This window comes from Phascolarctos cinereus, unplaced genomic scaffold, assembly GCF_003287225.1.
Source record: "Phascolarctos cinereus isolate Bilbo 61053 unplaced genomic scaffold, phaCin_HiC Scaffold_8;HRSCAF=390, whole genome shotgun sequence".
Classification (NCBI taxonomy): domain Eukaryota; kingdom Metazoa; phylum Chordata; class Mammalia; order Diprotodontia; family Phascolarctidae; genus Phascolarctos; species Phascolarctos cinereus.
The window spans coordinates 25,193,622-25,205,613 of record NW_027556291.1 but is presented as its reverse complement, the minus strand read 5'-3'; the positions used below and the strand labels follow the sequence as shown (position 1 = coordinate 25,205,613).

At 44.6% G+C, this 11,992-nt stretch overlaps 1 protein-coding gene across 1 annotated transcript; it reads left to right on the top strand.

Moving 5' to 3' along the window:
• Positions 1-10,303: 10,303 nt before the first annotated feature.
• LOC110193008 (uncharacterized) lies at positions 10,304-11,292 on the top strand. The gene has a single exon (XM_020964523.2). It carries the CDS (start codon positions 10,336-10,338, stop codon positions 10,966-10,968), a length of 633 nt encoding a protein of 210 aa, XP_020820182.1. The 5' UTR covers positions 10,304-10,335; the 3' UTR covers positions 10,969-11,292.
• Positions 11,293-11,992: the final 700 nt, after the last annotated feature.

Below are 11,992 nucleotides of genomic sequence, written 5' to 3'. Positions count from 1 at the left end.
GATCGAGGATGCTACCTGGTCCTGGAAGCTTGGGTAAGAGGATGGTGGTACTCTCCACAGTAACAGGGAAGGGCAGTAGAGGGGGAGGGCTTAGAGAGAAAGATAATGAGTTCAATTTTGGCCATGTGAAGTTTAAGATATTTATGAGACATCTAGTTTGAAATGTCTAAAAAGCAGTTGGAAGGGGCAGCTAGGTGGCGAAGTGGATAGAGCACCGGCCCTGGATTCAGGAGGACCTGAGTTCAAATCCGGCCTCAGACACATAACACTTACTAGCTGTGTGACCCTGGGCAAGTCACTTAACCCCACTGCCTAGCCAAAAAAAAAAAAAAAAGAAAAAAGAAAAAGCTGGGGCTAAAAAGCAGTTGGAGATGTGAGACAGGAGCTCAGGGAGAGGTTAGTGCTGCACCAGTGGATTTGAGAATCTTCTGCGTAGAGATGATAATTGAAACCATGGGAGCTGACAAGATCACCAAATGAAATGCTGTAGAGGGAGAAGAGGAGCCATGATTGAGCCTTGGGGGACCCCCACTGTTAGTGGGTATCATGTGGATGAAGATCCAGCAAAAGAGACAGAACACAATTGATCAGATCAGGAGACAGCAAGAAGAGAGAGAAGAAAGTATCAAGGAGAAGACATATTGGACGTATGTTTGACTGCCCCCCATGAAGCGATCCCATCAGTCTGAATCCTTTCCCCCACTGTCCTGAGTCAGGATTGTACCAAACCCGAGTGGGGCCTGTAAGTGTGAACAATCACAAAAGGGATGAAGATGCAGAGAGTACTGATAATCTAGTGAATCAAACATTTTTCATTTGAATGGCAAAAACTGGGGAAAATGACAATAAACTTTTTATAGGAAAAATATGTACTTAAGCACAGTGTGTACTTAAGCATTTTCTTTTCTTTTAAAGGAATCTTATTTTGAGGATGTGCCTCTGTTCATTCAGATCAATACAGTCTATCTTTTCTTGATTGCTTTTTAAAGACAAGACTGTAATGTAGTGGGAAGAGCACTGGCTTTGGACTCCAAAGACCTGGGTTTGAATCTTGGCTTTGTTGTTTACTACCTGCCTGAACTTCGGCAAATTGCTTCCTCTCTCAGTGCCTTACTTTACAGCTCTAAAGCTATGGTCCTAATGGGTCCTAGGACTTAGATACTGACACCGAGGAAAATGTAGTGTCTAGGGGCTGGGCCTGGTGCTGGTTCTGGTGCTGATGGGAGTTAGCCAGCCTGACTGACTCGTTGAACAACAACTGAGTAGAGCAGGAAGTGTGAGAGTGAGTGTGTGTGTGTGTGTGTGTGTGTGTGTGTGTGTGTGTGTGTGTTGGGGGTGGGTGGGCGGAGGTCACTTATGCATGCCCACTTCCATGTTTTAAGCTCGAATATAGGACAATGACAGGGCAGCTAGCCGCTGCAGTGGTTAGAGCGCCTGGCCTGAAGTCAGGAAGACCTGAGTTCAAATCTGGCCTCAGACACTTATTAGCTGTGTGACCCTGGGCAAGTCACTTCACCTTGTTGGCCTCACTTTCCTCATATGTAAAATGAGCTGTTGAAGGAAACAGCAAACCACTCCCGGATCTTTGCCAAGAAAACCCCACATGGGTCATGAAAGGTCTGACAACTGAAAAAATGACTGAATAACAACATGAGACGATAGCATTTCTACATGTCTCAAATGGAACAGACAATGATGTACAAGGTAATCCCCTCTGTATTGGCCACGTGGTAACCAGAAGTAAGATAACTTCTGAGGACATTTGACTCAGCACTACAACATTAGGTTTGATCATGAAACTTGCTTCACTTACTCAGTCATTCCTCTTTTTTTTTTTTAAACCAGACTTGTGATTTCATCAGTATAGGAGGCTCCTAGTGAGGAACTTTCTTTACCAATGCACATCAGCACCATAACCACAATGTCTACTCTCCTTTTTTTTTGTGAGGCATTTGGGGTTAAGTGACTTGCCCAGGGTTACACAGCTAGTGAGTGTTACGTGTCTGAGGCTGCATTTGAACTCAGGTCCTCCTGACTCCAGGGCCAGTACTGTATCCACTGTGCCACCTAGCTGCCCCTCCCAATGTCTACTCTGAAGAGAGCTGCCTGGAGCATTGACAAGTTAGGTGACTTGCCCAGCATCACCCAGCCACGATGTGGCAGAAGTGGAGCCTGAACCTGGGTCTTCTCAATTCCTGAATCAGCTCTTCTAGCCACTACCTGGATAGCAGTACACTGATACACTGGCCTCACCATTCATTCATTCATTCATTCATTCATTCACTCATTCATTGATTCATTCATTGATTCATTTAGCAAACACCTCTTACATACCTATTATATTCAATGTCTTGTGCTACGTCCTGGGGGAGGATAACAATGATAAATAAGACAGCTCCAGCCCTAGAGGAATTTGTAGTCTAACACTACAATGATGGACCCTCCTTCCATCAGCGCAGATTCTAGCTTCTCCCCAATTCATATGATTCTTTTTGTCCAAATCCTTCAGTACATCTTCCCCAGAGGACCATCTCCTCCTGCCAATAGACTCCTTCACCCTTACTACAATTATTCCACTCTCTTCTCTAATTATACTTGTCTTCAGTGATGTCTTTTATTCTGTATTCCTCCTGAAAGTCACCCTTGGTCACATGCTGCAGCCTTCTTATGCCCACCATGTGTCTCTCCAATGTCCTGGGGCCACTTCACATACAAGTCTGGTTCTGCTGAGACTGTGGTTTCAATCAATCAATCAATCAATCAATCAACCATCAAGCTGTTATTAAGGACCTGCTATGGTGGTAGGTACTGGGGATCAAAGACAAAAATGAAACACTCCCTACCCTCAAAGAGCTTACATTCTCTAATGGAAGACAACATGAATGAATGAATGAATGAATGAATGAATGAATGAATGAATGAAAAAAGGTCCTAAGTACTTACCACTATGTGCCAGGCTGGACCAACCACTAGAAATATAAAAACAAGCAAGATTGTGCCTGCCATCAAGGCTATTACATTCTTATAGGGTACAGAGAGGTACAGTTGGAAACGGATGGGGGGAGCAAGGGTGCAGGCTGCACATGTGATCTACATGCAAAGGAGTGTACACAAAATTAATGGAAGGTAATTTTGTGAGGGAGTACAAAGGGCAACAGGAAAGGATTCATGTAAGAGACAGCACTTGAATGGCACTTTGAAAGAAACTGGGGAGGCAGGAGTGAGAGCATGCCAGGCATACAGGGCAGCCTGGGCAAAGTCAGGAGATGGAAACCAGGTTGACTGGATCATAGAGCATCTGATGGAGAGTAATGTAAAATAAGGCTGGAACCAGACCGTGATGTGGCTTTAAATAGCAAATAGAGGAGTTTGTATTTGATTCTTGTGGTAATAGGGAGCCACTGGAGTTTATTGAGCAGAGGAATGACATGGTCGGAACTGTAATTTAGGGAAATCACTTTGATAGCTGTATGGAGGATGGATTAGAGTAGGGAGAGACTTGAGGCAAGAAGACCATTATTTGAGCCATGGAGAATCACCTGGAGGACACTGGTATTCAAGAGCTGGGCTTTTGCTGCAGAATGTAGCTTGGGATCATTGAAAACGAGTGTTGCAATCTATGCCATCCTTCTCCTGTTCAATTTTGGGCCCAGTTCATTGCCTGTCCAAGATCTCTGTACACGCTGATGGGCTGCTATCACAATCTGTGCAGTCTGCATGGAAGCTGGCTGTTCTCTACAAGGGATTCCATTTCAGGTCCTGGTTGGAGTGGATTTCCTCTGAGGTCTCTTCCAGGTCTGATTCTGTGACTTCAAGCCCTGTATTTCCTCAAACTATGAATTTTTAAATGATTGTCTCTGAAAACTAGAAAGTGGGTTATTGTTAGTATTAATTAGCAGTCATCAAAGACATGGGTCTGTATTGGCTGTGTGGTGGGATTTCCCAGTATATAGGGATGCCTCAGCATGATGTGGATGTGATCCTAGGTTCTCAAAGGCTATGCTAGTCAGGTGCGTGCTGTCGGGTCCTAGCAAATGAAAACAGCTACAATCTTAGTAATAATAATAATGAGGAAGAGGATGCTGATAATGATAACGGAGGGCAATTACCGTTTGCAGAGCACTTTACATTCGTCATCTCATTTAATCTTCACAATAACCCCAGGAGGCAGATACTATTTATGCAGATGAGAAAGATGGGACCCAGAGAAGTTAAATGACCTCTCCAGGGTCCTACTGCTAATAAGTGTCTGAGGTGGGATTCAAACCCAAGTCCAGTGCTCTGTCTGCTGGGCAACACTGCTTCTCAAGTTTGGAGAGGCTGGTTATAATTGATGGAGAGAATACTTTTTTGGGGGATGAGGCTCAGAACTGTGTTTTCCTTGGTATAGGGAAGGAACTTTGAATGGGGAAACTCTCTCTGCCAGTACAGATCAGCAAGTGTTCTGTAACTGGTGGTCTTAAAGAGATGTAGGGGGCTCTGAGAAGTTAAGGAGAACAAGCAGCATGTGTCAGAGGCAGGACTGGCACCCAGGTCTTCATGACTCTGAAACCAAGGCTGTGGCTCATATTCACTATACCAAGCGAACTCCAGCTCCTCAATCAGTGAGACTCTGACAAGTACAAGTTCAGCCCTCTAGGCTTTATAATCTTGGGGATCTCGAATGAATGCATTGCATTAGACTGAAATCGATGGCCTTTGCACGTGACTCACCAGGTACTGATGTGGGGATTTTGTGGGTGCTTTCAGTCGTTTTTAACGTCTTGTAGTAACTGCTATTTTCTTTCTTTAGATTTCCCTCCCTACGTTCCCAAGTTATTGATGGCCCCAGCACTGATGTAAGTGTATGGTATTTGCCTTATGAAATTCCCAAAGCTCTTCCTTTTCCCAAAGGGATCACGGTAAGGTGCCAAGAGCCTTGAGTGTTTCACAATGGCCAGCCTCCAGCCCTATGCAATGGGACACACTAGGACAGGGAGACTGCCCCCTGGGGAGGGGAGAGGAGAGGAAGGAGCCAGCAGAGATGGTGCTAGCAATCATCAGGACCTACCCAGGGCCTTCATCTTCACTCCCACTGCCTCTAGTAGCTGAGACAGGGGTCACTTGGCTAGTAAGTAGGAGAGCCAGGATTTGAATACAGTTCTTCTTACTCTAAATGTCATGTTTTTTTCAATGGTATTATGCTGCCCCTTCTTTGACCCCCCCCCCCGCCTTTTTCATGGCCAGCCCACAAGCTGCTACTATTTCCTCACCATTTTCTTTACCACCATGATGGCCCATTCTGAACACAAACCTAACCTAGCAGTGGGGAATTCTTTGTCTATTGAGGGCCAGGAATCAGTCAGGTCACAGAAGCAGGGAGACAGCAGGTGAACTTGCAATGTTGACCCTGGGGGCAGAGGACTTCAGTTTAAGGCCTGACTGTAGCAGTTACTGTCTGTGTGACCTTCGGCAAGTCACTTTACCTGCCTGGGCCTTAGTTTCCTCATCTGTAAAATGGAAGATGACCTCTGAGGTCCCTTCCAGCTTTAAACCTATGCTCCTATGAAGTTAAAAAAGGCCTCACTTAGCTTTGTTTTGAAAGATAAATCTAAAATGCCACGTTCACACTTAAAATGAAAATGAGAAGATATAAAACTATTCAATAAATGCAACAAATTATATTTCATTTCCCGCTGGTGTAATGGAATAAGCACTGAATTTGGAGTACTATTTGGGCTTCAGATCTTAAGCTTACTGGTTATATACTTTGGGGAAAGCCATTTAATTTCTTTGAGCCTCAATTCTGTCATCTGCGAAATAGGAATAATCATATTTGTAGTGCCTACCTCTCCAGGTTATTGTAAAATGATGCATGTAAAACTCTTTGTAAACTTAAAACACTATGCAAATGTCAGTTCTTCTTATTACATTATGGGAAGGAGGATGCAGAAGGTAGGTGAAAGAGACAGACAGAGGGAGAGAGTCACACATACTGAAAAAAATGATACCCACACAGGAGCAGAGAGGGGCCCAGGCCAGTCTTATAGGTATGCAGAGAAAGCAGCTGCCTGCCTGGCATGATTTTAGGGGCTCTAGGAAGGCTCCACTGTCATCCCAAGACATTCCCCCTTCCCCACCTTCTCAGTGGGGCTTTTATTTGATGATGACACAAAGATGGTAGTCACTCCCCATGCCTATAGAGGGGAGGCCCCTGCTTTATAGGAACGTATGGTGAGGGGGATTCTTAGACATAACAGAAATGTTTTCTAAATTAGTGACGTAGTATTGCCAATCAATCAGTCAGTTGCACTCCATGGAACCTTAGATGAGAGGAAGGATTGGTTTATCGTTTATATTTGTAACTCTAGCACCTACCACACACCTAGCAGTAGTAGGTTCTTAACAGATGCTTAGGGATTGATGGATTCAAACAAATCTTTTAAAGTCTAATTAGACCAGTGGCACAAGCCAGTGATTAAAAACTGAACAAAAGGGGGTATGTTCCCCAAACCCTGACTATACACTACAAAGGTCACTGTGTTCTGCGGTGCCCGACCTCCAAAATGGCTAGTGCGCCAAGGCTTTTCAGGCCTGGTGGTTAACATCTCAGACTTGGCTTTTGTTTCTCTTTCTGAACATCTGGTGTTCATTTCCAGTTAATTGTGGCTCTTATTGACCGGAGGCCAGTGGTGGTGGTGGTGGGCTTTCTCTGCCACTTTTGGGGTCTCCAAATGACAAATAATGGGTGCCTACATTTTAAGGGTATAAAACAGAGAAAAGGGGGTGGGGAGGGATGTTTGCCTGCAAAATTGGCACTGGAATAGGCTGCCTGAGGACTTGGCCTTGCTGTGCTGCTAGCTGACTAATGAGCAATGTGCTCAAAGAAAGAGAATGGAAAATGTGAGTTTCTTTCCCACTAATGGGAAAAATAAAAGAATTTCAAGATTTTTGCCTTAGGGAGAAGTTCTAAGGGTTGAAGTACTCTGCATGGGATTTAGAGACAAAGTGCCGATAAAGGTCTTGGTTTTATGGGAATGGGTGTTTTTTAAAAGACGGCAAAATTACCTCAAGTAGTAACCTTAGCAGTAATACTGAGCTGAGCAGTAAGGCCTTCATTCAGAGCTTGAATAGCAGGGACAAAAAAAAAGACAGACACTAAGTCTTTTTATTTTCCTGCTATTTCACAAAATCACAGAATCATAAATTTAGAGCTGGAAGAGATCTTAGAGGCTATGGAGTTAAAACATTCCCAACTCCATTTTGCAGATGAGAAACTGAGGAACAGAGAAGTTAAGTGACTTGTCTAGGGCCACACCAATAATTATAGTATATAAACCTGAGGCAGGATTTGAATCTGGTCCTCCTGACACCCAGCCCAGTGGATCATGTTGAGTTAGTTCCTCAGACGCTATCCGAGTGCTGACAGCGTAGGCCTTCCCCCCATATTAAGAGGAATTCAGGTCTGAGCTACTTAGGTGCACTAGTGACTACCAATCAAAGGGTTGACCAGTTGGCAATGCTATCTCCTTGCTTGCTGAGAATGACATGTACCATGCCTTGATGACCTCATCAGCATGGCTGTTCACTCTCTACCATCTTGGGGTACAGAATACAACCTAGCCAAGTCATTATCCTTTTTGATTCTTGTCCACATCCTGTATTCCTCCAGAGTAGATCCACCCACTGGGCTGGAAGCCTTTCTTGGGGTCTTTTCAAGTTTTATGGATCCCAGAGCAGCAATTGGGTATCCATCAGGAAAGACGTATGGTGGATAGAAAGAGGCTGCAGCACACTATTGATGATGTGAGACCAGAAAAGAAGGTGAGCCAGTCATGTAAGGAAAGCCAGGGATAATAGCTGGTATCATTCTATACAGGCATGAATTAGCTAGGACTGTTATATCGCCTGATAGGATAGCCTAGGGTGTGCCCTAGGCTCTGAAATATAGTTAGAAACTGGAGTTCCAATGGTGGACCCATTGATGTGAAGTGTCATAAAACAGAATACATCTATGGATGCGTAGAGGATGCAGAGATGAACCTTTCTTTGAGTTAAGTAGTCTCCTTTGGCATTCTTCTATAGTGCTACAATATAAGAGGATATAGACCTATGGCTGGAAGGGACCTCCAAGGTCATCTGGTCTAACCCCCTCGTATTATAGATGAGGAAATGGAGGCCCGGAGAAGTTAATTCACTGTGACTTGTCCCAGGCCTTTCAGGTCAGACGTAGCAGAGCGCTGATTAGAACTCAGGTTCCCTGACTCTAAGTTCAGCCTTCTCCCGATTGTACCCTGATGTCTCCAATCTCTCTTGGCCCTTCTGGGAAGCTTCATTTGACACTCCAACTTTTAGCAACTTGCTATCAGTGTCATCCACCTTCTCACCCAAATTGCACCCCTGTTTAATATTTCTAAAAGCTATTTGAGTAGAGCCCCTGATAGTTTTTGCTTCTCTGAGTTTTGGAGGCCCAATTAATCAATAATCATGATTACTAAATATTTCTTGTGGGCAAGGCACAGTGCTGAGGGACGTAGAGAACAAAATACATACATGAAGCAGTCACTGCTGTCATATTCCCTGCAGTGGGGCTGCTACATGTACCAGTGAATAGGGCTCTCACAGTTACTAGGGGAAGGTTCCTCCTGGCTAAAGAGTGACAAGTTTTGTGATGAGATCCAGATGAGAACCAGGGTTTCCTCAGGCACTAAAACCCAAAGGAAAGGTAAGGCGGGGGACAGGAGTGGCCATTCCAAGGCAGAGAGCTCAGAAGCAGAGCAGCAGGTCAGGAGGGAGTAGGGAGTAGTGCTCCTTGATTGGCTTGTCTGGCCCAGTTCATCCCCTTGAATCTCTGTCCTTTAATTGTGTCATGGACATTCTCTCCCCTCACCTGCTCTGATGTATGCTGTGAGGAAATGTGGGAGCAGATGTCATCCCTCAAGGAGTTTAGAGTAAAGCTGAGGATCTAAGACATGCACAAGAAGGAATAACCAACTATATGTGATGAAGACGAAAAGAACAGGAAGGAGGGATCATAAGAGTATAGACGTCAAGTTGGAAGAGACCACCAGAATTCCAACTCCCTCATTTTACAGATGAGGAAACTGAGGCACGGCAAAGTCAGTGCCTTGTCCAGGGTCACACAGCTAGTGTCCAAGGCAGGATTTGAATTGAGGTCTTCTTGACTGCAAGTCCCATGCTTTATCTACTGTTCTACACTACCAGACACATGTATTACTAACATGAAACAAAACATTTTGGGTTGGAATGAAACAATGCTGATCAGGCATAAGGGGGAAAGGAAGGGAATAAGTATTTATGAAACACCTACTATGTGCCAGTCACTGTGCGATTCCCACAACAACATTATGAGGTAGGTACTATTATCCTCACTTTACAACTGAAGAAACTGAGGTAAAGAGAGGTTAAATGTCTTGCTCAGGGTCACATAGCTCCTGAGTATCTGAGGTTGGATTTAGATTTAGGCGGTCCTGCCTCCAGGCGCAGTGCTCTATCCACTGCGCCACCTAGCTGCTTAAGCCATTCCCTTTGTAATAACTCTCACTTTTAAGAGAATGCTAACCATGCTTCCATTTTAAGTGGTATATTAGGAAAGGCATCAGTTTGGGAGTCAGTGAGCTTACATTCAAATCCTCATTCTGCTCCTTATTCTCTGTGATCTGGAGCAAGTCCCTTCCCCTCTCTGGGCTTCTGTTTCCTCTGTGTGATGAGAGGGCTCCCTCCCTAAGGCGCTCTCCATCTCGAAATCCTATGCTCCCAGCACCCACTTACAAGAGATTTGATTGTCAGTCTTGCCCAGCTGGTCTATTTTCAATGGAGCAAACCTTCTGTCACCCACTCCTCCATTTTCATCGTCCTGTTAGTTGCGTCCAACTGGAGGAATCACGCCCTTCCTCTAGCAAATTCTGGTCCCTCGTGATTCACAGTTAAGCTCATCTTCTGTGTGGATGCATTAATGTGTCCATGTAAGGGGAAATGGAATCGCTCTTTATTTTTCCCTGCTACTCAATTCATGAGAACTGATGAGGGCAAGTGTGAACAAACGTTTCATCTGCATGCAACAAGAGCACGGAAATGCAACCCAGTGATCAACACCACAAAGGGCGTATGGTTTCATGATGATCCACAGTCTGCTCTGAAAGGGGTTTAAGCAAACATATGAAAGATGTTAGTGTGTGCTAGTGTGCTCAAGAGAGTTGATCAGGCTAACGTAAAACATGCACCTAGGTTTGGGGAAGTCTGTTATTTGAACTAAAGACTTCCTCTAATTTCTTTCCTTCTTCCCCTCCTTTTAGGTATCCTTTCCATTTCCAAGGGCTCACCAAGCGAGATCACATGAAAGATCTCAGAAGGTATCTGGTGTTCAAATATCTCCAGTATCTCATCTTGCCATTTCCCAATGTCGTCATCAGCTTGCTGGGCCTGTGTGCCAGTTCGTATGTCACGCTGCTCCTGATGTCTCCCAACATTTCCAGGAAATCCACAGTGGTATTTATTCAGAATGTGGCCCGGGCAGACATCCTGGTGGGGTTTAGTGTGTTTGCCATGATCCAAGATGCCTCCCAGGGTGAAAGATCGTCATGCTCTTTTCAGACAGCCCTGTGGCAAAACTTCCAGACTGCAAATGCCCACATCAGCTCCCTTTTGCTCAGCTGTGTAAGTCTGGAGGCCTTTCTGATCACATTCCTTCCAGCTGAGACCCGCCATGTAAGAACCGTCAGATCTGCTAGGGTGGCTTCTAAGTTCATCTGGACTTCTGTCATTGTTGAGTGTATCATTTATCAGCTGGAGTGCTTAAAGGACCTCAACATCACTTCTCTGGGTGCACCCAAGTACACGTTGGTGCTGCTTAACTTCTGCAATGGAGCAGCAGCCCTGATGAGGTGGTTCATTTATCCCATCGGTTTACTCTTACGAATCATCAACGTCTATCTCTTTTATAAGATATTCTTCAGCAGGTCGCCTTGAAGTGATTCAAAAAGGAGATGCTCAGTGACTGGACAGAGGAAGAGAGACACGTATATGATCTGTAAACTGAGACTTAGAGGAATGTTTAGGGATGTCTGGCCCTCGTAATTGGTTCTGTTGGGTGTTTACTATGTATTGCTTTCTGTCAAAGAACATGTGAAAAGCATGGAGACTGTCTGGAGGAGTTCGTAGGCTCCTATATTTAGAGCTGGAAGGAAACTGAGATCGAGTCTGGCCTGTCACCTTATAGAGGAGACAGAGGCCCACAGAGGCCCACGTACCCATGGTCACACAGGTAATAAGTATTACAACCAGGATTTGAACCTGGGTCCTCTGCCTCCAAATCTCATTGTTCATGAGAGGTGAAATTGATTAAAGCACATTTTAATCATATAATCACAAATTCTTCATTGATTGTCTACTACACAAAGCATTGCACTAGGTGGCACACCTAGTAGAGTCACAAGCTACTGATTACCACACAACCTTGGGTAAGTCACTTCCTCAGTGCGGGCCTCCGTAAAATGAAGGAATGGACCCTTTCAGACTTGACATTCTGTGACATCCTGAATGAATGATACAAACATGAAGTGCTATAGATTCTCAAAGAAGGCTGTAATCGACTTTGTTTCTGAGGTAGGCAGGAAAGGCTTTGCCAAGGAGGTGGTGGGATGTGAGTCAGGCTTGAAGGATAAGCTTGTTACCATCCTTCCATATACCTCCCAAAGGTATACATACCTCCCAGAGGTATGTATACCTCCCAAAGGTAGGTATACCCATACCTCCCCAAGCTGCTCTCTTGGCCAAATGCAAGTTGGCTCAGGCCTATGTTTATGGATACCTATCGTTCTTTGCAAAGCTCTTGTTAGAGCCTGGGTTCAGGAAGGTGGTTTTCCCTTAATTTCCTCTGTCTAATATTTCTGGTGATCTAACCTTGAGGTGTTTCAAGTGGGCATGCTAGATTGGATCTATATGAAAGAAATATATCATTTGCCCTAAGACATTCTTTTTGTCCCCTTGCTTT

Excerpts from the sequence above, each read along its gene's own strand:
- LOC110193008 (XM_020964523.2), top strand. The coding sequence starts at position 10,336 with ATGAAAGATCTCAGAAGGTATCTGGTGTTCAAATATCTCCAGTATCTC.